Here is a 26,323-nt window from a genome sequence, read left to right on the forward strand (position 1 = left end):
CAGCAGTTTTTTTATCCAGCCCAGCGGCCCATTTTTTACCCAGCGGTCCCAGCCCACCGGGCATTGCCCAAATGCCCTATGGCCAGTCCGCCCATGTGCGCACCTGTCCAGGCCTAAAGACAGAGTGAATAGACTCCACAAAATGAATGTGGTGTATATGGAATCCCCTGTCGTGACTGTGATGCCAGTATATGGGGACCAGTCTGTCATCCAATCCCGCTCTCTTTATTAAATCCATCCCAAACTTCATACCGATTGGTCCCCTCCCCCGCACCCTCCACCCTCCTGCAGCCCAATCATAATGCGTAGCCATCCCGTCGGACATCTTAAAGTACATCTGGTTGAATTGCAGGTTATTAGCTGCACATTCCATGTTGTTTGATACCTCGACAGATGGAAGATAGTGTTCTTCTGAAACGTCAGAATTTTAACACGTAATTCTATTCATTACGGCTCAGTGTGCATTTATTTCCCATACAATGGAAAATTTGATTGTAGATTGCCCATACAATTTTAACACCTTAGTCTGTGGTCTCAGTCGTGGTTTATTTGCTGCAACTCCGTCATGCACACCTGCCCCAATCACCCTTCTACACACCTTATTCTGTGGTCTCAGTCGTGGTTTATTTGCTGCAACTCCGCCATGGACACCTGCTCCAATCACCCTTTCACACACCTTATTCTGTGGTCTCAGTCGTGGTTTATTTGCTGCAACTCCGTCATGCACACCTGCCCCAATCACCCTTCTACACACCTTATTCTGTGGTCTCAGTCATGGTTTATTTGCTGCAACTGCGTCATGCACACCTGCCCCAATCACCCTTCTACACACCTTATTCTGTGCTCTCAGTCGTGGTTTATTTGCTGCAACTCTGTCATGGACACCTGCCCCAATCACCCTTCTACACACCTTATTCTGTGGTCTCAGTCGTGGTTTATTTGCTGCAACTCCGCCATGGACACCTGCTCCAATCACCCTTCCACACACCTAAATCTGTGGTCTCAGTCGTGGTTTATTTGCTGCAACTGCGTCATGCACACCTGCCCCATTCACCCTTCTACACACCTTATTCTATGGTCTCAGTCGTGGTTTATTTCCAACAACTCTACCATGGACACCTGCCCCATTCACCCTTCTACAGACCTTATTCTATGGTCTCAGTCGTGCTTTATTTGCTGCAACTCTGTCATGGACACCTGCCACAATCACCCTTCTACACACCTTATTCTGTGGTCTCAGTCCTGGTTTATTTGCTGCAACTCTGTCATGGACACCTGCCCCAATCACCCTTCTGCACACCTTAACTTCCGGGTCATTCGCCTAGCAGGCTGAGCTGAGTCGGTCGTCCTGTGTATTTGATTGATTCTGTTGGATTTAGCGTGCGCTGTCATGTTGTGCTTTGTGTGAATGATTGTGATGGATCCCTGTTTCGTTTCCTGACTTATGGCGGCGTGTCTGCCCGTGAGATTTGCAGTACTTTGGTTTTTACTCGCCACCAAGTTGAAAATTTCGAACTGTAAGTACCCGCCATGTTTTTTCGTTGAGCGTCACGCAGCCCCGGTGTGCGCCTCTCAACAAGACAATTCTTTTCCCCGTCTCACCCCATCACTCGTCCCATCGCTCGCCCCATCGCTCGTCCCACCGCTCACCCCATCGCTCATCCCGCCGCTCGCCCCACCGCTCGTCCCACCGCTCGTCCCATCGCCCGGCCCATCGCCCGCCCCATCGCTCGTCCCACCACTCGCCCCATCGCTCATCCCACCGCTCGTCGCCCCATTCGCCCCATCGCTCGTCCCACTGCTCGCCCCATCGCTCGTCCCATCGCTCGCCCCATCGCTCGTCCCATCGCCCGGCCCATCGCTCATCCCACCGCTTGCCCCACCGCTCACCCAATCGCTCGCCCCACCTCTGCACGCCCCGCTGCATGTACCGAGCTCGACTATCCGCTCTAACTCCTCTATCCCGAGGCCTATTCGCTACACTCGGCAAAAACTTTTGTCTTTAAACAACACCACTCGATCGACTCCTGGACTCGTGTCAGGCCTCGGACAACTTGAAATCGGCGTTGGTCTCCCGAGAAAAAGCACAAAGCGAGAAGGGAGGAGAAAGCAGAGAAAAATACCGATTGTCATTTCTCTTCGCGACCAGCGACGGCTCGGCCCACATTTTAATAATTCCTGCGAAAAAGTGTCCCCTGTCAACTTCAATAACCTCATCTATCCCTGTAGAACATACACAGCACCAAAACAACACCGTTCTGACCTGTATCTCGCCTTATTCAACGCTCAGTCTGTAAGTAGTCCTGACAAGTGAACCAAAATTACCTCTTTTATTCAAGATAACGATATCGACGTGTTTTTTCTGACCGAAACTTGGCTCCGACCCAGTGGCGACGAAGCGAGATGTGCTGATCTCACCCCACTTGGATACACCCTGCAGTCATTTCCTCGCTCCTCTAGGGGCGGGGGCGTGGCTGTTATTTACAGAGACAACTTCTCTCCCTTTGTCTCCTTCACCATGACTTTTTCGTTCGACCATTCATCCTACGAGCTAGCCCATGTCACCTTCACTCTGTCAGAAAACACTCTTCATTTCTTCTGCCTCTACCGACCTCCACTGAACCGGAAAAACAAGCTTACTGACTCTATGTTCGTGGCCCAGCTTCCTAATCTGCTCGACCACTGCAATACTCTTCCTGGTTTCGTCTTGATTCTTGGATATTTCAACGTCCACTACGACCAACCACAACCATCCTCTCACTTCAAAGATCATTGACCTCCTTCCTACTTTTAGTCTGTCTCAGTCTGTCTCCCAACCTACACACGTTAAAGGACACATCCTGGATTGGTTAGTGCACAGATGCGATGATCAGTTGGTGCAGTCCACGTCAGTGACCTGTGCTATCACCTCGGACCACTTCTGTGTCACCAGCCACCTGAGTATTGCTGTTCCTCGTCTTCAGCCCACCTTCATCACTGCCCGCAACATTCGTGCCATCGACCGTTCCGCCTTTAAAGAGGACCTTCACACCCGTCTATCTGGCCGTTCCTATGTCACTGCAGAAGACCTCGACTGTTGCCTCCGCACAGCGTTGGACTGTCATGCTCCAGCGACACGGCGAGCCGTTCCCAGACGCAGGAGTACTCCGTGGTTCAGCGCAGTCAGCGACGAAGTCAGGGCTGCCAAAAAGGAACGACGACGTGCCGAGAGACAGTGGCTGAAGACTGGCCTCACAGCCCATAAACAGTTGTATAACATAGCTAAAAGACTCGTCATAAAAATCATTCTGAAAGCAAAAACGTCATATATTTCTGATCGGATTACTAGGAGCTCCTCCTGCAAGCAACTGTTCAGCATTACCAACCGCCTGTTTGCCACCAAAAATAAATCCGTTCTTCCCACTGTATTTCCTCAAAACGAACTACCCCAACGCTTCCTGCATTTCTTTCACAATAAAATTCAGTCAATAAGAAACAATCTTGACAAGCAGCCACTCCTTTCCCTGGATGATGCTGAACACTGCTTTCACGGACGACCTCTTAGTTCGTTTACTCCTGTTACTGAGGAAATTGTCAAATGTACAATCCTCAAGTCAAACACAAAAACATGTGATCTTGACCCCCTTCCCACCGATTTGTTTATTGAGTGTTTGGACACCCTCGTCCCATTTATTACTGCAGTTATCAATGATTCTCTGACTACGGGTTCATTTCCGCTTCTCTTTAAGCAAGCTCTTCTTAAACCACTTCTTAAGAAGCCCACCCTTGGCCTTAACGACATGAAAAATTACCGTCCTATCTCCAACCTGTCTTTCCTGTCAAAGATCACAGAAAGAATTGTGCTATCACAGATGAATGACCATCTAGTTTCAAATAATCTTTTCTATTCTCGCCAGTCGGCATATAGACCAGGTCATAGCACCGAGACCGCTCTCCTAAGAATAACCAATGTAGTAGGGTCAATATATGAAAAAAACTCACCTAACCCCCAAAAAATTGATACAAAAGGTTTTTCAATGAATTCTGGTACCATTGGGCATGCTATAATAACATACTAAAAATCTAGTAACATCTGACTTCCGGAAAGGGGTAATTTTCAAGATGGCGTCCAAGATGGCCACCGGGAGCTTAAAATGGCCATATCTCAATTATTATTCAACCTAGAAAGGTGGTTTTGGTGTCTAACCCTAGGTTTTAGGGCCCAAGGAATCCAATTGAATCAATAAAATTACCATCAGTTAATTATTTATTGACAAGTCCAAGATGGCATCCCAAGGTGACATCCTGATCCACTAAAATGGCTCTGTCGAATAGTAGTCAACCTAGGGAGATTTTTTCAGTGTGTATAACCTAGGTTTAAGGCACCCAGGAAATCATCAAAATTACTTAAATAAGCACAAAGTAATCAGGTAATCCAGTAAGCCAGGTTTACCCGCCCATTAGGCATTTGTTGTCTCATACAGTTAGTCACTAACTCCAGCCTGAACAGGAAGAGGAGATGAGAGAAACCCATTCAGGGCCACACGTTGACAACGACTAGAGAGGGAGTCCGCAAGCCATGCATGGAGATTTCCATGGATACCATAGGAGGAGAGTTTGGTGAGCAAAGCTGGGTGCCAGACCGTATCGAAAGCACGCGATATGTCGAGGGAGACAGCTCTAATTTCCTGTTTGGCATTGAGGACCTCCATCCATTGTTGAGACAGCAGAAGTAGCATGTCTAGAGTAGAGTGACCAGGTCTGAAACCAAATTGATGATCAGAGATCAAGCCATTGGAGAAGAGGAAAGATTTAATATCTGAAGCAATGATGGATTCCATGACTTTGCTGATAATTGGGAGCAGGCTGATTGGTCTGTAGTTGCAAGGATCTGTTTTTGCACCTTTTTTGTGTAAAGCGGTAATGTTTGCTGATTTCCAGGATGCTGGCAGATGACCTTGAGCAAAAGATAGGGTGAAAAGAACAGAGAGAGGGTGAGATAGAGCGGCAGAGCAGGATTTTAGGACCCGTGGGCTGATGCCATCTGGTCCAGTTGCAGAATCAGAGTCGAGGTTTGACAAAAACTCCTCCACCTTGTCAGGAGAGAAGGTCACAGAGTCCAGGAGCAGTTTGGTTCGACTGGGAAAGGTGGGAACAGAGAGAGATGGGTTTGGGACTAAGGATTTTGAGGCAAACACAGAGTTGAGGCATTCGGCATCACTGTTTGGTGGACGGTACAGCACACATATGAACAAGAGGTGGGAGCGAAGGGGAAGCCGTAGCCAGAGGTATTCCTGGGGGTGAGGTGGAGAGAGAGCAGTGCAGGGCGAGTGAGGAAGAGTTTTTGATAAAGATAGCAACCCCACCTCCAGGACGAGGCTCAGGTCTATCATATCGGAGGAGGGAGTAACCAGGGAGAGATACTAAGGAATCAGAGACATCATGAAGGTCAGTTTCTGTTGAGCAGATCATGTCTGGTTTGTCAGAAGCAACCTGTATGGAGAGATCAGTTAAGTTTGAACGAAGGCCCCGGATGTTTGAGGTCCATACCGTTAATGAAGAGGAAGGGGGAGCATCGGATACAGAACAGGGGGGAGGAGGGGTAGCGTAAGATGTGGAAGAGGTGGAAGAGGTAGGGAGAGCTGTTGAAGGTGTGTCAGAGATTTCAGAATAGCTCGGAGAAAGGGAAAGATGGGGCGGCCAAAAGGTTTGATGGTGATTGGGTGAGGCACAATGAGGTGTTATTTGAGGAGGGGGAAGAGCAAGGCAGAAGGTTGGGGGAGATGGAGGTGAGAGTTGGAAGGGGGAAGAAGCAGGGAGGACGCTTTGAGGAGGAGGGTTAAGAGGGGGGAAATGGAGAAGAAATGAGGGTGGGGAGATTTGAAGGGGAGGGGCGAGGGGGGTGTTTATGAGGGGAGGGGTTAGGGGGGAGTTTAGGAGGGAAGGGACAAGGGGAGGGATTTGAAAGGGATGGGATATGGGGGAGATTTGGAGGGGAGGGGTGAGGGGGGAGTCTAGGAGGGGAGGGGTGAGGGGTAGTCTTGGAGGGGAGGGAGGGGAGGGGTGTGGGGGGAGTTTAGGAGGGAAGGGGCAAGGGGGAGATTTGAAAGGGATGGGTGATGGGGAGGATTTGGAGGGGATGGGCAAGGGGGAAGATTTGAAAGGGATGGGTGATGGGGAAGATTTGGAGGGGAGGGGTGATGGGGAAGATTTGGCGGGGAGGGGTGATGGGGAAGATTTGGAGGGGAGGGTGAGATTGGATTTTAGAAAGTGTACAATTAATGGGAAACGAACATTTATTACTTGCTTGCATCTTATATTACGAAAAACGAATTATTAAAACGAAAAAATTATAAAACGAAACGAAACGAAATATTACGAACTTGCATCTTATTTTATCTTCATTTGTAATTGTTACTATTGTAGCCTAGTATTGTAATAATTGTATCGATCCTTATTTTTCATGTTAGGCCTGCCTGCATATGTACTTGTAAAAAAAAATTAAATTCAGTGTGTGTGTGTGTGTGTGTGTGTATGTGTGTATGTATGTATGTATATATATATATAGATAGATATTTATATATATATATATATATATATATATATATATATATATATATATATATATATATATATATATATTGTTGCGGATATGAGGATTGTATTTTTTTGATTGTGTGTATTGTAGTGGTAAATTGTTGTGTAACATTGGATGAATATGGCCCCTCCTGCCTCCAGAGTTGTGTAAAGGTAAAAAGGGCGTCCCGGTAGTTATTCCATGAAACACCACATTGAAGGACACGATAAAACCCTTGTTCAGTAGCTTATATCTTATTATGTGTTTTAGGGTAAGGCCTTGTCTTCCATTAAAATAATACTCCATTGCACCGAATCAATTAAGAATAGCTCCCCTTCAATAATTCCATTTCCCAGCCAAACTCTCCATCTGTGGGTAAAGCAGTTCACAAGCGTGGGATGCACGCCCTCTCATTTCGCTGCGATAGTGAATATGTGCTCCGTGCTCTGTTTGAACAGGAGGGGCGGGGTCGCCAGGGAGAGGCAAGCCCAGGGCGTGCCACGAAGGGCGGGGCTGTTCAGCCCCATGCCCAAATAAGGAAACAAGCCCGTGGCTCGCCACGAGGGGCGTGCCGTCGGCGCCATGCCCAAATAAGGAGACAAGCCCGTGGGATTACCATACAAGGTCACGAAACAGAGCACGGGGGGGAGGGCGGTACCAAAACCGAAGAGGGCGTGTCACACCCGCGCTGAAGGTATGAGAGAAGGGTGCGACAATCGCTGGGACAAGCTACACGAGGGATACGGCAGATGAGTCCAGGTGCGTAAGAGGGTTGGCAGTCCACCGGGAGAGAGTTCAGAGTTGCACCGGAGTTGCGTGAGAGATACGAAAAGCCTTTGACAAAGAGCCGCTTCAACCAGCCCCATTTCAACCAGCCGCGTGAAGCCCTGACGGGGCAGCGAGTGACCCTGCCGGCGTGCGCTGTAAAGCCGAATACAAGGAGCTGCCGGCGTGCGCTGTAAAGCCAAATACAAGGAGCTGCCGGCTCCTCGCTTCCCGCCCAGAGTGGACCTGCTCGCTGTGCCCTGTGATCCCACCTGCTCATCCCTCCAAACGATTCCTACCCTTACATCCATTTGCGTACGTGAGTTTGTTTTGTTCTTGCTGTCCTGGGTAGTAAACTAAGTCTGTATAAGCTAGTAATTTTCACTGTGTCACCTGCGTTTTCATGTCACCTGTAAATAATCGTGACTGCTCTTTTTGCTTATGTGTGTGTAAATAATAAACTCCGTTACTCTTCTGTACGTCTTCTTCTCCTTCCTTTTTGCATTCGTCGTCTTAGTCTTTTCCCCATTGAATATCTGTGGCGCGATACGGCCAACGTTTGGGTGAATCGAGTTTAGTCGGGGAACAACTGTTCGGTCGCGGAGCCTCCGCTCGGCAAATATAACATCCTTAACCGCGTACCGTAACAATTGGTGTCAGAAGTGTCGGATTCGGACCTGAAGCGTTTAACGCGCTCAAAATTACGAAGTAGCCGAAATTTGCTTTTGTTTTACAAAAACCCGAATTTTGAAATCGCGCCATGGCTGGTCAAGGCGACGGGATGCCGGTGGGAGAGATACAGATAGACAGGGTAAAATCGACCCAGGACCTCGGGGAAATGTATATGGAGGATGTGGTTGAGGGGGTATCAGGCGCACAAAATGGCGCTCTCGCGCACGTGGTTGAGGGGGCCACGGCCGCGGAACCAATGAGCGCGGCCCAAATGCAAGCCTTCATGGCCCAATTCATGGTGGAAATGCAGAAAAAAAACGACAGTATGGACAGGCTAGAAGCCAAAATGGGACAAATGGGGAACCGGATGGATGCTCAGGGAGAGCGATTGGAGGGCCAAATGGGGGTAATGAGGAACGGAGCGAGGGCTGATAGTGAGCGATTGGGGGGCGAAATGGGGGGCAAAATGGGAGAAATGGGGGAACGGCTAGAAGCTAAATTTGAGGGGTTAGACAACGGAATAAAAGAGGTAAAGAATGGGTTAACGGGGGTGGAAAATAGAATGGCTGCCCAGGAGAATCAGTTAGAGGGGGTGAAAAATGGGATAGAGGGGCTAGAAAATAGGATGGAAGACAAATTGCGGGAGATAGGTGAGCAATCCGCCCGAGAAATTAAACAAATGGGAGAGCAGATAGAGGAGGTAAAAATCGGGGTAGAAACCAAATTGGATGCTCAGAGGGATGAATTGGGACAGATGAGGGCAGCATCTACAAAATAGAGGGAGGAGATGAAAGAGGAGATACGACGAGGTGTAAGTGAGGAGGTCTCGGGGGTACGCGAGGAGGTAAAGCGAGGTGAAAAGCGTATGGAGAAAGAGGTGAGAAATGGAACGGCGAGGTTACAAGGGGGAATAGAGGACCTGACGGAGGAAGTGGAACAGCTGACGGTGGGACAGACGGAGTTAGTGGAGCAGGTTCAAAGGAACACTGCGGTATTAGGAGGGTTGAAAGTGACACAAAGAGACATCAAGGACGACTTAATAGCGACACAGAGGCAATGTCAGATGGTACGTGAGGGACTGACAATGAGGTTGGATGAGGTGACAGAGGTAATGGAGACGAAGGACCGGCAGGTGAGGACGCACATAGAAACGGTCAAGGTAGCCTTAGAGGACGAGATAGAGGAGACGCACCGGGAAATAAAAGAGGTGAAGCAAAAGATAAAGGAGGTGGAAGAGGGGGTGAGTGAAATTAAGAAGAGACGGACAGAAACTAAGAGAGAAATACAGGAGGAGGTGCTGGAGTATGTGCAAGGTCTGTGTTCAAATCATGATGATGTGCTCACTAACCAAATAAAGAGTTTGCAGGTGGTGAAGGAGGTGCGGAGACGAAGTGCCAAGGTGAGTGACGATATACGAGGAAATGTATATGATGTGAGGGGAGCTTCAGTCGGCTTGGGGGTTGATTTGGATCCGGGTGTTCGTGAGAGGCCGTTGGTGAAATGTGCGACAGGTACGGTGTGCGAAAGAGGAGGTGTGCGAGAATGTCCGACTCTGGGGTGTGTGAGGAAAAAGTGCGCGCCGAGGAGTGAGTGTGCTGTCGAGAGTGAGTCGGTCGTAGCGCGTGTGCGAGGGAGCACATGGAAGCGCGTAGTGAGGAGTGTTACAGAGGATGTAACGAAAGAGTGTACACCTGTGGTGAATGTTACAGAGGGTGTAACAGGAGAGTGTGCGCGAGAAAGGTGTGTAACGGACGAGTGCATGGGGAAAGAGTGCACTGTCAAGAGTAAGGAAGAATGCACACCTGTGGTGAGTGTTACAGAGGATGTAACGGGAGAGTGTGCGCAAGAGTGTGTGCGAGAAAGGTGTGTAACGGACAGGTGCATGAGGAAAGAGTGTGCTGTCGAGAGCAAGGGTGAGTGCGCTGTCAAGAGTGGTGGTGAAAGTAGTGAGAGTGACACGGAGCGTGAGTTGGTTGTGACAGGTGAGAGAGGAAGTACACCTGGAATGGAAGGATGCACACCTGGAATGGTAGAGCGTGTGTGGGAATGCACACTGGAATTGGTAGTGAGGCACGTGGTTGGGTGTGCGAGTGAGAGCACACCTGTGATTGTCACAGAGGAGGTGACCGAGGAGGGGGCGCGAAGAGGTGTGTTAGTGAGGTGTGCGAACGACGAATGTGTGCCAAGGTGTTCGGTGGTCAGGTGTGTGACCAAGTCTGTGAGCGAAAGAACGAATGCAATGACGAAGTATGCGGGGTGTACGGCCGGCGTTGGAGCACCGAGCTCGGTGAGGGTGAAAGGGGTAGCGTATGCGTGTAAGCATGCAGGTGAGGCATCGACGGTAACCGGGTTAGCGGTTAGAACGACATTTAGCCGAATCGGGCCCTCGGTGCGCGTCGGGCAGCTTTGCGTGCCGCGAGGACCAGCGGGGATCCGAACCACGGCGGGTCCGAAAAGACCGCCGTACGTGATCCACGCTGGGCCGCGCTTGGAACGGCCGCGTCCGTGCTCCGCTGGGCGGAACGGGCAGCCCGATAGGAAGGGTCGTCATGGCGACCACTTTTTGTTGAGGCTTTCTGGCAGGTCGAGATCGGGCCATTGGATGGCTCCGTACCGAGGTGGTGCGTGGGATCTCGGCCCGGGTAAACCTCCTTCCCTGCACCGAGTGCCGGACGTATCCAGCCGCCGGCACCAAGCAACCCGCATTCATTGCTCGGCCGTGCGAAGCCGGGCTGTAGGAGCGAATTGGCACACCGAGAGGCATTAGTAAGTCGACTGTAATGATGAGGATAGTGGTCTGGACCCGAAATTAGAAAAACAAAATTTGATGATTGGCAAAGGATTGGCAGAGTGATGATTGGTAATGGTAAAGTGATTGGCAGATGATTGGCAAATTTTTGATTGGCTGAAATTTGGTGAGCAAAATTGGTAGTGGAACGTCCCCGATGTGGTGGGATGGCAACTCTGTCATCCCTCACAGAGGGGGGCAAAGGAGCACTAGGTTTATGGGGTGTATGGCAGTGAAAACTAGCCCGGGAGGGTTAGGATATATCGTGTGTAGGGATCTAGAGAGATGACCTTAGGTAACGTTAAGATTAGTTAGTGACAATGACACCTGTAGTGGGGACGCAGGTAGATTAGTTTGGATGATAATGACGTGGTATGTGCTTAGTTTAAAGGGAAGACGGGGAGCACTAAGTTAGCAGGGTAACAGGTAGTTGAGATGATGCCGTGTGGTTGAGGATTGGAAGTGTATTGTGAACAGGTGTGATTGAACAGGTGTGATTGCACAGGTGTGCAACTGAACAGGTGTATGGAGCAGTGTATGAGGGAGTAGTGGTGATTGCGTGTGGTGCTGACCAAATGGTCCAGGAAGGAAGGAGGGTGCAGGTGGCACCAGGTGTGAGTGCACAGGTGTGCAACAACAGGTATGAGGAACAGGTGTATGGAATAAATGGTATGGAGTATCGGAATGGATGGTCGTGGAGTGAGTATGATGGAAATTGTGGAGTGGAGTGGATGGTGCGGAGGTGTGAATGGGGGAAGAGTGGACCCCCATCACGAATACCCGGGGTGGGTAGTGTAAGTGTTAGGTAGAGGGTATAGGTAAATTGTGGTTGGATATTGCCATCTGTGGTGCGGGTGGAAGAATGGTGATTGGATGGGTGCATTAGTGTTGTGGAAATGGCTGGGCGTGTAGCCTGTTAGTGTGTGTAGCTGGTTTGGGCACTCCACCACTGTGAGGATGTCGGCCAGGTGAGGCCGCAGGTAGGCTCTGGGAGCCGGTAGTTGTGGATGGGGCCCGAGGATCCGGAGGACGGACCCGGGTAGCCCAGTGCCAGAGGGCACCAAGGGGTGACAAAGCCAGGAGGGGCCTTCCCCAATTAGATAGGTTAGGTAAGGAGCAGGTAAGCTCGGGTGGCAACTACAGTGGTGGAGGTGTGCAGGTGGGTAGACCTGCTGGGAGAGCTACACGTCACAGCCCAGAAATTGTGCAAGGGCACCGGGAGATGAATCGGGGGAGTAAGACCCCAAATTGAGAAGCACCACAGTTTGGTCAATGGGAATTGGTTTTTAGAACCCATAGTGTAAGTTGGCCAATGGATTGGCAGGGAAAGGCCCTGGGTAGTGTAAAGTGTGTTAAAGTCATTTAGAGGATAGTTAGGATTGGAGTCTCCTCGCACCATCTACATCCACTCACCTGAGGTGACGTACCTCCACACCATGCCAGGTTGTTTTTATTATTTTTATGTGCAAATGTTTTGGATTGTGAGACGCATCATGACGTGGGTGTGACATTGTGCTTGTGTTCCATCTCTGCCTCCTTATGAGGATTGATGATGAATTGATGATGGCAAATTTGGGTTAGAGGGATTGTGGTGACGAATTTGGTATAAGGGAAATATGGGGAAGACGTGACAGTAGCGACGAATTTGTAATGTGTAGATTTTGTACATATGGGGTAAGGGCAAGGGTAGTGTAGGTGACAGGGGGGGTGACGTACGGTAGCGACGAGCTTTCTCACTTCGCTCTCCGTACGCACTTCGCCTTGCATTGCCTTATTGATGTGTACCCTTGTGACCTTACCCCTCGCTCATCTGTCTCTCCCCCCTTTGTCTCCCACATGACCTGTGCGCCATTGGGCGCCGAGGGGAGCGTGCGTGAGTCCACCATTGTGCGCCCAGAACTCCCAGAACCAGCTGTCTGCATAGATGCACCACATTATGGACCACATGTCTGTGGCCGAGCACCACTTATGGACCCCATGGGTTGGGGCATGGCCCCTCTGCTGGAACCGGCCATGAAGGCCCGAAATCTTGCTGGCGGACCTTGGCCACAGGGCACCGATGCCCCACAGGTGAACCACACTAGTCGGTCCTGTGGGCCATAAATAAAATAAATAAAAATGGACACGTTGGGTGCATTTCATTTTCAGTTCAAATAGGCCGCCAGTAAGAAAATGAAGGAAAAGACAACTGGAAGAAATAATAATAGCCAGCAGAGGGAGCCAAAGAGCAAGAGACCACCTGCAGGGTTAGGGGTTGTCGATTTATTTTATTCATTGAACAGTGATGACTGTGCACCGATTGGTGCTTGAGGGTGTGTTGGTGCGTTATGGGTGCTTTCATGGTGCATTGATGCAGAGCAGACTGTCTCCCCTCCCAGAAAGAACGATCACAGGTCCTGGGTTAGTTTTGTAAATAAAAGTAGCGTCAATTGTAAATAATGCTCCCCACCGTCAATGTATAGTTTGAAGACCATTCCGCAATTCGGTTAGCTGTGGGCGTGAGTCTGTTAGGCAGGGTGCAATGGAGCAGCGGTACATATTTATCTATGTTTTAAAACTGTCGCACTCAGGGTCAGGTTAAAAGTAGAGGGAACTACACCTACGTGTCACACTAAATTAAAGTTATAGGCCCGGGCCGTGCCTAAGAGGAGGAGGGTGCAGTGTTGCGGATATGAGGATTGTATTTTTTTGATTGTGTGTATTGTAGTGGTAAATTGTTGTGTAACATTGGTTGAATATGGCCCCTCCTGCCTCCAGAGTTGTGTAAAGGTAAAAAGGGCGTCCCGGTAGTTATTCCATGAAACACCACATTGAAGGACACGATAAAACCCTTGTTCAGTAGCTTATATCTTATTATGTGTTTTAGGGTAAGGCCTTGTCTTCCATTAAAATAATACTCCATTGCACCGAATCAATTAAGAATAGCTACCCTTCAATAATTCCATTTCCCATCCAAACTCTCCATCTGTGGGTAAAGCAGTTCACAAGCGTGGGATGCACGCCCTCTCATTTCGCTGCGATAGTGAATATGTGCTCCGTGCTCTGTTTGAACAGGAGGGGCGGGGTCGTCAGGGAGAGGCAAGCCCAGGGCGCGCCACGAAGGGCGGGGCTGTTCAGCCCCATGCCCAAATAAGGAAACAAGCCCGTGGCTCGCCACGAGGGGCGTGCCGTCGGCGCCATGCCCAAATAAGGAGACAAGCCCGTGGGATTACCATACAAGGTCACGAAACAGAGCACGTGGGGGAGGGCAGTACCAAAACCGAAGAGGGCGTGTCACACCCGCGCTGAAGGTATGAGAGAAGGGTGCGACGATCGCTGGGACAAGCTACACGAGGGATACGGCAGATGAGTCCAGGTGCGTAAGAGGGTTGGCAGTCCACCGGGAGAGAGTTCAGAGTTGCACCGGAGTTGCGTGAGAGATACGAAAAGCCTTTGACAAAGAGCCGCTTCAACCAGCCCTGTTTCAACCAGCCGCGTGAAGCCCTGACGGGGCAGCGAGTGACCCTGCCGGCGTGCGCTGTAAAGCCAAATACAAGGAGTTGCCGGCGTGCGCTTTAAAGCCAAATACAAGGAGCTGCCGGCTCCTCGCTTCCCGCCCGGAGTGGACCTGCTCGCTGTGCCCTGTGATCCCACCTGCTCATCCCTCCAAACGATTCCTACCCTTCCATCCATTTGCGTACGTGAGTTTGTTTTGTTCGTGCTGTCCTGGGTAGTAAACTAAGTCTGTATAAGCTAGTAATTTTCACTGTGTCACCTGCAAATAATCGTGACTGCTCTTTTTGCTTATGTGTGTGCAAATAATAAACCCCGTTACTCTTCTGTACGTCTTCTTCTCCTTCCTCTTTGCATTCGTCGTCTTAGTCTTTTCCCCATTGAATATCTGTGGCGCGATACAGCCAACGTTTGGGTGAATCGGGGAACAACTGTTCGGTCACGGAGCCTCCGCTCGGCAAATATAACATCCTTAACCGCGTACCGTAACAATATATATATATATATATATATATATATATATATATATATATATATATATATATATATATATATATATATATATATATATATATATATATATATATATATATATATATATATATATATATATACAGACTTGGTATTTAATATGGAATATTTTTTTTGTGGGGGTGAACTTACTTTTCAAGATGGCGTAGAACCAAAAGTTCATTGGAATTATGTTTAAATTATTCTAGATTTTGTTAATGTGACCTTTAAGAGAAACAAAAACCACATTTGACATTTCGAAGCAAATAAATTGATCCTTGAAAGTGATGTGAACTGATATCGAACTCAATTCACAGACAGTACTGTGTTAAACTTCTGTGCGTTTTCCAGAAGTATCTCTTTATTTTGCACATTAGCCAAAAAATTTTTTTAACAAAAACAAAAGTTAAATTACGACTGGGATTACGGACAGTAAAATTACAGTTCAGTACTTCGTGTAACCCCCACGAGCATTCAGGAGAGCACGTACACATTGAGGCATGCTGTTCACGAGATTTGCCAAGGTTTGGACAGGAATCGCTTGCCATGCAGTGTCAATAGCCTGCTGCAATTCACGCACAGAGGCAGGCTGCTGGTCCAAGTTGTCGATTTGACGCGTTAATTCTGCCCACAAGTTCTCTATCGGATTCATATCCGGGGACATGGCAGGCCACTCCATATGCTCTACACCACGGTCAGCAAGAAAGTGTTGGATCATGCGAGCACGATGAGGCCGTGCATTGTCATCTTGGAAGACAAAGTTTCCTCGAAAGGCTGCACAAACAAATGGAAGCAATGTTTCTTCCAGAATGGCCCTGTGCTTGAACTGGTTCAGGTTTCCATTCAGAACAACCAGGTCAGTTTTGCCCCCTGCATGAAAAGCAGCCCAAACGGTCACCCCACCACCTCCAGCTTGGACTCTTGGCACTATACAATCTTCGTTGTAGGCTTCATGCACTTGTCTGCGCACTCGGACGCGGCCATATTGACGATAGACCAGAAATCTAGACTTGTCACTGAAGATCACGTGATTCCAGTGTCCTGGCTGCCATTGACGGTGCTCTCTGGCCCACTGCAATCGGTGCTGGCGGTGTTGTCTGGTCAGACGTGGCTTTCTCAGGGGACACCTGGCACGATAGCCTGCTTGAACCAGTCGTTGGTTGACTAGCCTTCTGGATACAGGCACATTTGTCAGTTGCTGCCACTTAGCCCAAAGCCGATTAGCTGACTTCGTACGGCCATTGCGGACTAACTGGTGCAGCTGGCGATCATCCCTCCTTGTGGTTCTGCGGGGACGTCCTGACCGATTCACGGCAGTCACGATTACACCCCTCTGAGCATTTCGTTTCAGGATCTTTGACACCTGACCTTAAGTGATGCCATACTGCCGAGCAATAGCACGCTGTTTCATGCCGGAATTTTGTAAAGCCACCACTATATGACAAACAGCATTGTCGAGTTGACGAGCATCTCCAGGGGAAGCGGCAATAACTTTTGTAGACGTGCAGCAGTTGTTTTCCACTAATACAGAACGCAACAACCCTTATATACCCGACTGTGAAGCCAATCATCAAATGCACCTGTCCGTACATTTTGCCACGCCACCTGTGATATAATCCTGTTGTTGACTTCTTGCTGCGAAAGACAATCAGTGACATGGTTCTTTTAACAAATAAATCACCAAAGTGTAAAAGAAACTCACCAGATTGATATACTGAGTTAAGAAAGTAAACCCAAGTCAAGAAAAAAAAATATTCCATATTAAGTGCCAAGTCTGTATATATAAGTTGTAGTTTTTAATTAATTGTATTTTTTTTGTCGATGTTATTACATCTACAGTGTGTACCCTGGATTAGAATAGGTACACCGTATCCCTGCGTGTCGTAAGAGACGACTAAGAGGGTTGGCATCAGGAAGGGCATCCGGCCATAAAAACATTGCCTCAAAAAGAGAACCATGACAATTACAACTACATATGGGCAGGGTACAGCCCGAAGTGGAGATCGGTTTCTGAGGTTTGGGACATGGATTGTAGGGACAATGACAGGGAGATCAGGAGAAGTGGTGGAAATATTGGTCAGAAGAAGAGTGGACATATGTTGTGTGCAAGAAACGAGGTGGAACGGAAGTGGTGTGAGAATGGTGAATTGGTGAAGGGTAGGCAGGGACAGAAATACAAGTTTGTGTGGCAAGGGTGCCTGGAGGGCATGAATGGGGTTGGTGTCCTGTTTTCTGAGGAGTGAGTAGACAGTGTGGTGAGTGTGACGAGAGTGAGTGATAGGTTGATGATGGTGAAAATGATGATTGGAAAGCTCTTGGTGAACGTCATCTCGGGATATGCTCCGCAGGTTGGTCAGAGCGATGAAGAGGACAAGTTCTGGTGTGCGATAGAGAAGCTGATGGAAAACGTGAAAGATGAGGAAGTTGTTGTGGTAGGAGGAGACCTAAATGGACATGTGGGAAGGAGTATGGATGGTTTTGAGGGGGTTCATGGGGGTTACGGATATGGTGTGAGAAATGGAGAAGGTGAAAGGATTTTGGAGTTTGCTGATGGAGCTGATTTGTTGATTTGTAATACTCAGTTCCAGAAAGAGGATAATAAGCTTGTTACATACATGTCAGGTGGGTCGACGACAACCGTTGACTACCTGATGGTGCGTAGGCGAGATAGGGGGCACCTCCGGGACACAAAGGTGATCCCGGGGGAGGAGGCTGTTTCACAGCACCACTTGGTTGTCTGCGACATGAGGGTGAAAGGTGCGAGGAGAGCTCGGCGGGTGAAGTACCAACCGAGAATGATGATGTGGAGGTTGAAAGAGGTGACAGTAATGGAGGCATTAAAAGAGAGGCTGAGTAGGGTAGAGGATGATGTGGTTGAGCTTGAAAGTGGTTGGATGTCAATGAAAGCTAGTCTGTTGGGAGCCGTTGGTGAGGTATGTGGATGGACAAAAGGACCACCGAGGCACTCGGAAACATGGTGGTGGGATGATGAAGTTGGAAAGAGGTTTGACGAGAAGAGGAAGAAGTCCAAAGAGTGGCAGAAGGCGAAGGGGACGGGAGCAGAAACAGCAGAGCATGAAAGTTATATGGCAGCCAAGAAGGCTGCAAAGAAAGAGGTAGCAAAGGCGCAGGAGGCATGTAGGAAAATGTTCGGAAAACGCTTGGATTTGAAGAGGGTCAGAGAGCAGTATTCAGGATTGCAAAGCAGATAGCGAAAGAGAGGTGTGATGTGATGGGGGTGAGTTGCTTGAAGGATGAAGTGGGACAAATCGTTGTGGACCCAGATGGAATTAAAGGAAGATGGAAAAGATATATGGAAATGCTGTTGAATACAGAGAATGAATGGGATGGCAACATAGAGAGTAACCCAGTTTTAGGACCGGCAGAGAAGATAACTGAGAAGGAAGTTGAGGAAGCGATAAAAGCAATGAAGAGTAGAAAAGCGGGAGGGCCGACGGGAGTTGTGGGAGATATGTTGAAGGCAGCAGGAAGTTGGGGTGTGAAGAGAATGACAGAGATCTGTAATCTGGCGGTGAAAGAAGGCCGCATTCCAGTGGATTGGGAACTGAGTACCCTCGCCCCTCTATACAAGGGGAAAGGTGACCCTCTAGAGTGTGGCCCGTACCGAGCAATAAAGTTATTGGAGCATGGAATGAAGGTATTGGAAAGGGTGTTGGAGAGGAGGATAAGGAAGAAAGTGAAGATCGACGAAATGCAGTTTGGATTTATGCCAGGAAGAGGAACGACAGACGCGCTTTTTATTGTGAGGCGGTTGCAGGAGAGGTACATGGAGAAGAGGAAGAAGTTGTTTCTTGGGTTTGTTGATCTGGAGAAAGCATTTGATAGGGTTTTAGTGAAAATGTATCAAAGTTGAACCCAGGTGTGATGCTGACTTAAACCGCTGAGAGGCGTCCATAAGACCTCGGACGTCCGCGACTCTGGGCCACTCCTGCGACATTATACTATGACATGTAGACTTGAATCGTACGTACCCGCTCATATTCTAGGCTTGCTTGCATTGACTAATATTATCGATCCTTCCTATATGATGCCAAGATCCTGATATATATTGCATGATTATATTTTACAGGATGATGCCAGAGATCTGATTGTTATTAAACCTACCTATGGGACAAAGTTATGGACTTGATTGATTTTCACAACACTTAATAACAATCAGTCTTGCCGTCCACTCGAGGACAAGAGGCGAACTTGGTGGGACACAAGATGATCCAGGTACCGATATTCGGCGCCGACCCACAAGCAGTGGATTCGGGCTCGGAGCTGACGCATTGGCTCAAGACACTGGATAATCAGTTCAAAGCCCAGGATGCCGTTGTCACTGATGAAACGAAACTGGACGTGCTACAGACTAAAGTACACTATACCGTCTACAGGGGCAGCGAACAGTGTATGACGTACAATGCCGCTGTGACAGAGCTAAAACGAATTTACATTAAGAAACGGAGTGTGGTGTATTCCAGGCATCTGATCGCAACGCGGAGTCAACAGCCCAATGAGACGATAGATCACTTCGCCCAAGAGCTGCGACGTCTACTTGCAGACAGTACTCCCGAGGTACGCACTCATGAGCAAGTCCAAGATGATCTTGTCCGAGATTCTTTTGTCTCTGGGATCAGCTCGTCAACTATCAGACAACGACTTTTGGAAACAGCGGACCTGACGTTCACGGAAGCTCTTCGGCTGGCACACGTATAGGCTGAGGCCTGGGAGCAATCTAACGCCTATGATCACACACGTGTCGTTGCGGGGACTTCTCAACACGCGCGACCGGAGAGAGCTACCGCCGAGGATATGGGAGCGGACTCGACCCCACTAGCGGAACCCCTGGCCGCTCCCGAGGAGGACCCGGATTCCGGCTTGGCGGCAGCTGCGGCGACTAGACCAAAGCCTGTACGAAACACTAAGTATTACTTCTGCGGGAATCGACAACATCCCAGGTCTGCGTGTCCGGCTCGGGAAGCGATATGCCATTTGTGTTCGACAAAAGGACATTTTGCAAAAGTTTGCCGAAAAGCTGCGCAGGTCACACAAACTCGCGCGACCCTGAATGGGCTTATCGCCGAGTCAACGGGCCAAGCACAGAGCGGGGCGCCTCACCCTGCTTTGATGAGCGGCGCTCCTCCTCGTGGGCCCCTGGCTACACGCTCGGCCTTGGTGAGATGCATCGGGCCGCCAAAACAATTGGCGCTAACACGACCGAACTTGGCTGGTATCCGAACGTCTCATGATGGCTTTGAGACTCATCGCGCGACTCTAGCGCCATCCGAAGGCTGCTCGTACGAACTACAAGCTCTTGCTTCAGCATGTGAAACTACAGTTGGCTTCGTCCCTTCTCGCGTGACACGAGCGCCATCCGATGGTTGCTCATACGAACTACAAGCTCCTGCTTTGGCACGGCAAACTACGCGCTTGGCACGAGCGCCCTCCGGAGGGCTGCTCGAACGCCGGAAAACGGCCGGAAAACTGCAGCCGGCGCTGGATCGGCCGGAAAACTGTAGCCGGCGTTGGATCTACACGCGAGGCGCGATCATCTCGCTCGGATGGCTCAATACCTGCTGGTCCACCCGGCCTTGCTCAGGCCATTATTCCACTTATGATCGAAGGGATTTTTGCGCGGGCTTTAATCGATACGGGGTCCACAGATAGATTTATTGATCATCGACTGGTGCATAAACATGGATGGCCGGTCCTTGGGACAACACGGCGGATCTTTATAGCCTCCCAAGGGCTTAGGCTCAGCACAAAAGGGGAATGTCGATTGAAGCTTGTGATAAAGGGACGAAGGTTTCCAGATGTACATCTCATGGTCTTACCTGCTTTATGTGCTGATATTCTGTTAGGACATGATTTTCTTAAGCGATATGGACGTTTGGAAATGGAATTTGGTGGGACTGACACGCTTGCTGTGTGTGCACTCGCAGGAATGGAAATTGAGCCTCTTTCGCTGTTCCCCAACATGACCACGGACTGCACACCTGTAGCGGTAAAATCACGGCGCTACTCATGAGCAGACGCGCAATTCATTGTGGAAGAAACTGCCCAGCTCTTAAAGGAAGGTATCATAGAACCTAGCCGGTCGCCGTGGCGGGCCCAGGTCTTAGTGGTGTGAAGTGAAGCGCATCACAAACGAATGGTAATCGACTATTCACAGACGATTAATCACTTTACACAGCTGGATGCCTACCCCCTACCGGGGATGGACGCACTGGTTCGACAGGTGGCCCAGTACTCAGTGTATAGCACTCTCGATCTGCGTAGTGCGTATCATCAGATCCCTATCTCCGGGGCCAATCGCATCTATACCGCTTTTGAATCAGGTCAACGGTTATACCAGTTCACCCGACTACCTTTTGGGGTGACGAACGGGGTCGCCTGTTTTCAGAGGGCTATGGCCGACCTCGTTGCTAAGGAGAACTTGACAGATGTCTTTGTATATCTGGACAATCTTACGGTTTGTGGGCATGACCAGGGGCATCATGATGCTAATCTGAAGCGCTTCCTCGAGGTCGCGCAGAGTTATCGCCTAACCATGAATGAGGCTAAGTGTTGTTACTCCATGCGCACGATAGATCTTCTGGGGTACACCGTGACCCACGGCTCTGTTGCTCCAGATAAGGAGCGTCTGTGACCTTTGCTCGATATGGCTCCGCCCTGCGATCGAGCTTCGCTGAAGCGTGCTCTCGGGCTGTTCGCCCATTATTCTAAGTGGGTGCAAAATTTCTCCACGAAACACCGCCCACTTGTGGCCTGCGATGCGTTTCCCCTGAGGCCAGCCGCCTTGGCTGCCTTTAGGGGCCTTAAGTCCGACATCGCTGGCGCCGCTATGGCGACGATCGACGAGAGCAAATCTTTCGTCTTAGAAAGTGATGCCTCGGATCATGCGATAGCGGCAACTCTCTCCCAGGGGGGGCACCCTGTGGCTTTCTTTTCGCGGACTCTCACCTCCGCTGAGCGGAGGCATTCGTCTGTCGAAAAGGAAGCGTACGCGATCGTCGAGTCGATTCGGCGATGGCGTCCGTACTTGCTTGGGCGATGCTTCCAAATCATCACGGACCAACAAAGCGTGGCGTTTATGTACAACACCTTACATGCTCAACGCATTAAGAATGAGAAAATCACTCGCTGGTGTATCGAACTCGCCGACTTCTGCTACACCATCAAATATCGCCCGGGGAAGGATAACCTGGTCGCCGACGCCTTATCGAGGCCGGCTACGTGCGCGGGTCTCATAACTTTGGAGGGTCTGCGCGCTTTGCACGACACTATGTGTCATCCTGGGGTGACGCGTTGCGCTCATTTTGTGCGTCGTGGTAATCTGCCATACTCGGTTGAGGACATCCGCCGGGTTTGCCGCGACTGCGCTGTATGTGCGGAACTCAAACCGCGTTTTTACAACCCTCCCATGGGGACGCTGGTCAGGGCTACTAGACCGTGGGAGAGATTGGCGATGGATTTCAAAGGACCGCTGCCGGTGTCGAGTAACTCTCGTTTTCTGCTCACTATCGTTGATGAGTACTCGCGATTTCCTTTCGCTTACACATGCGCAGATATGACGGCTGCCACAGTCATACGGTGCCTGCAGAATTTGTTTTCTATGTTTGGGTATCCGGCCTACGTGCATACAGATCGGGGAGCGGTGTTCCTGTCCCAGGAAGTGAGGTGCTTCTTGCTCCAAAATAGTCACTTCGAGTTACACCACTCCGTACAGACCACAGGTGAATGGGCAGGTCGAACGCTTCAATGGGATCATATGGAGGGCCGTCATGCTAAGCCTCAGGACCCTCGGCCGGGGCCTAGATAAATGGGCTTGGTCGCTACCTGCGGCGCTGAACTCAATCAGGGCTCTACTATGTACGGCCACCAACCAGACTCCTCACGAAAGACTGTTCCACCACCCTAGAAGCTCGGGTAGTATCCGATCTTTACCCAGTTGGCTCGCTGAGCCGGGGCCGGCCTATCTCAAACGTACGGTTCGCACGAGCAAGTACAATCCCTTAGTGGATTAGGTGCAGGTACTCCAGGCTAATCCCGAGCATGCTCGTGTGATGACGGCAGATGGACGTGAGTCCACTGTCTCCGTACGCAATCTCGCCCCTTGTGGGATCATCGACCCTTATAGGGATATCGACGAACCAAACTACGAGTCTATGGACTCTCCCGAAGCTCCCCCTATGGAGCATCTGCCGTCCCTCCCTTCGCCAGATACACCCCTGCCTGAAGGCACTGAGGTGCCCCCTCCAACACCTGCCTCCAGCGGCTACTCCGATGCAGGGGACTCCGGGCTTGTGGATGTCGTACCCGGTAGTTTCCTGACCCGTGCTGGCAGGGTAATTCGCCGCCCTGACCGCTACGGATGGACCGACTGACATGGATTGACATCACCGATCAATTAATGCTGACGCACGCTTGATTCCTGCCTGGCGGCAGTGTAGTTCTAACGGCGGGGAGAATGTAGTGAAAATGTATCAAAGTTGAACCCAGGTGTGATGCTCACTTAAACCACTGAGAGGCGTCTATAAGACCTCGGACATCCGCGACTCTGGGCCACTCCTGCGACATTATACTATGACATGAAGACTTGAATGGTACGTACCCGCTCATATTCTAGGCTTGCTTGCATTGACTAACATTATCGATCCTTCCTATATGATGCCAAGATCCTGATATATATTGCATGATTGTATTTTACAGGATGATGCCAGAGATCTGATTGTTATTAAATCTACCTATGGGACAAAGTTGTGGACTTGATTGATTTTCACAACAAGGGTTCCACGCAAAGTATTGACATGGGCAATGAGGAAGTTAGGAGTGGAGGAATGGTTGATCAGAGTAGTGATGGCAATGTACAAAAGAGCGCGCACAGCTGTAAGGACGAAGGACGGGAACAGTGGTGAGTTTGAGGTGAAGGTGGGAGTGCATCAGGGGTCGGTACGAAGTCCACTACTATTTGTAGCTGTGATGGAGGTACTGGCTCTGAACGTAAAGGAGGGTTTACCGTGGGAGTTGTTGTATGCAGATGATCTGGTGTTGATTGCGGAAAGTATGGATGGACTGAAGGAAAAGATGAACAAGTGGAAGGAATGTATGGAGACAAAAGGTCTGTTGGTGAATATCGGAAAGACGAAGGTGGTGGCAAGTGGTAAAGCATGTGGTGAGGTGGAAAGAACTGGGAAGTAGCCCTGTGCTGTGTGCAGGAAGGGTGTCGGAGTGAACTCCATTCAATGTACAATATGCGCTGAGTGGGTTCATCAAAAATGTAGTGGTCTGAGAGGGTCATTAACCAGTGTGGCAGCTACATTCAAATGTAAGGTGTGCACAGAGGGAGCTGCAGATGGAGGAAATGTTGAGTTGGATCTTGGAGACGGCGTGAAGCTGGAAGGTGTGAAAACATTTTGCTAGCTCGGAGACATGCTGAATGGGGAAGGTGGATCAGACTCGGCAACAGTTGCTAGAGTGAGATGTGCATGGAAGAAGTTTAGGGAACTGAGTGGCGTGCTGATGAGGAGGGGAGTGTCGTTGAAGCTGAAGGGAAAGGTTTCTGCTGCATGTGTGAGAAGTGTTATGATTTATGGGAGCGAGACATGGGTAATGAACGTAGAGCAGCAACGAAGGTTGGAAAGGGTGGAAATGCGAATGGTTCGATGGATGTGCGGAGTATCGTTGAGAGAGAGGAAGACAAATGATGAATTGCGAAAAATGATGGGAATAGAGCCTGTGATTGATGTTGTGAAGAGGAACAGGTTGAGATGGTTTGGTCATGTGTTGAAGAAGGATGAAAGTGACTGGTTGAGAAGAGTGATGGAAATGAATGTAGAAGGAAGTAGAGGACGGGGAAGACCGAGAAAGACTTGGCCAAAGATGGTGGAAGACGAAATGTGGGCAAGGGGGTTAACAAGGAGAGATGCAGAAAATAGGGCAAGATGGAGAAGATTGTCATGGGGACCGCAAGGATAACCCCCACTCTAGCAGGGAAAATGGCCTTTAAAATGCATGTTGTATTACAGTGATTGCAATTTATTTCATTTTCTTGATTTTCATTGTATATATTTTTAATCATTCACAATTGAGCTTGTGGTTGCGATGATTTGATAATAAAACCAATAATTGAATTGAATTCAGCTTGTGCGTAGCTCATTCACCCCCACGTGTCCTTCTGCCCCTCCCCTTGATCTCACTCTCACTTCCTCTGTGCTGTTGTTGTTTCCCCCTTTCCATTTTGTTCCCTTCCATTCTGCTCTTGCTCTTCCATGAGCCTCAATCATGTTTATAAACAAAAACGATTGTATCTCCCTTTCATCCCCTTTCCCTTTGCCCACACATGTGTAAAAATCCGATGACCTATGTTGTTTGTTAACCAATGGCCTATGTTGTTTGGATTGCCAATGAATTGATACAAGCAGTATTGTAACAATGTTCACATGTGGTTATCATTCCCTTTTTACAGTGTTCTACATTTCAAGGCGTGCCACCGGTAATATAGAATTTACCCCACTATGGTGCGTCACTGTGGCAGTGTTTCAGAAGTTTACAGGTGTCTGTATTACTTCAATCTGAGATCATAACCAAACACCTTCCTTTAAGCTCACAGTGTATCAGCTTCTTCCTACTCGATGCTGTCAGTGCTACATTGGCTGAATATGCAACCGGAACATCTTATGTTCAAAGATGTCCCTTGTGAGAGAGGTACTGTACTGATCAATTCTTCATTCAATGATTAATTAAATAAAATCATTGAAACAACAATGAGAACAAGTGAAATACCTGCTTATATTCAGCGATGATGGCAAGATTCTTGTGCACCTCGGCTTCTGCTCGTTCCGTTTCACGCTGACAGACTTCCTTGAACTGGGCACAAAACACATCGTGTGAGTCACAACATCTGAACACAACCCAGAAGCACATACACAGCTAGGAAACAAGGCCTTTGAACATGGACCTGCTTGACAACACAGTGTGTGAGTCACAACATCTGAACACAACCCAGAAGCACAGCCACAGGAAACAAGGCCTTTGAACATGGACCTGTTTGACAACACATTGTGTGAGCCACAACATCAGAACACAACCCGGAAGCACATACACAGCTAGGAAACAAGGCCTTTGAACATGGACCTGTTTGATTACCTTCAGTGCTTCACACTGCAATCTCCGCTTCTCCACTTCGGCATCGACCAGGCGTTGCTTGGTGAGCAGAAGCTCTTTGTTTAACATGTCTGCCTTGTCCTCGGCCTGTAAACAACATTCAGGAGACATTCAGGTTCTTCACATTGGCTGATACTCAGGGGTAGTGTAATGGGACTCAGGGGTAGTGTAATGGGACTCAGGGGAAGTGTAATGGGACTCGGGGGGTAGTGTAATGGGACTCAGGCGTGGTGTAATGAGAGTCAGGGGTGGTGTAATGAGACTCAGGGGTAGTGTAATGGGACTCAGGGGTAGTGTAATGAGACTCAGGGGTAGTGTAATGGGACTCAGGGGTAATGTAACCAGACTGACTATACAGAGTGGTCAAGAAA

General features: G+C 49.3%; 1 protein-coding gene across 1 annotated transcript in view; it reads right to left on the reverse strand.

The window, feature by feature from the left end:
- The window catches only part of LOC137414735 (rab GTPase-activating protein 1-like), a 370,611-nt gene that overhangs the window by 25,095 nt on the left and 319,193 nt on the right, over window positions 1–26,323 (reverse strand). Inside the window, exons 21-22 of the mRNA XM_078766930.1 lie at window positions 25,935–26,039; window positions 25,572–25,655 (exon numbers count right to left, since the gene is read on the reverse strand). Coding sequence (XP_078623056.1) covers window positions 25,572–25,655; window positions 25,935–26,039 — 189 coding nt within the window. The remainder of the gene's footprint in view (window positions 1–25,571; window positions 25,656–25,934; window positions 26,040–26,323) is intronic.

The sequence above is a fragment of the Myxine glutinosa genome, chromosome 13 (genome assembly GCF_964187855.1).
Source record: "Myxine glutinosa chromosome 13, kmMyxGlut1.1, whole genome shotgun sequence".
NCBI lineage: Eukaryota > Metazoa > Chordata > Myxini > Myxiniformes > Myxinidae > Myxine > Myxine glutinosa.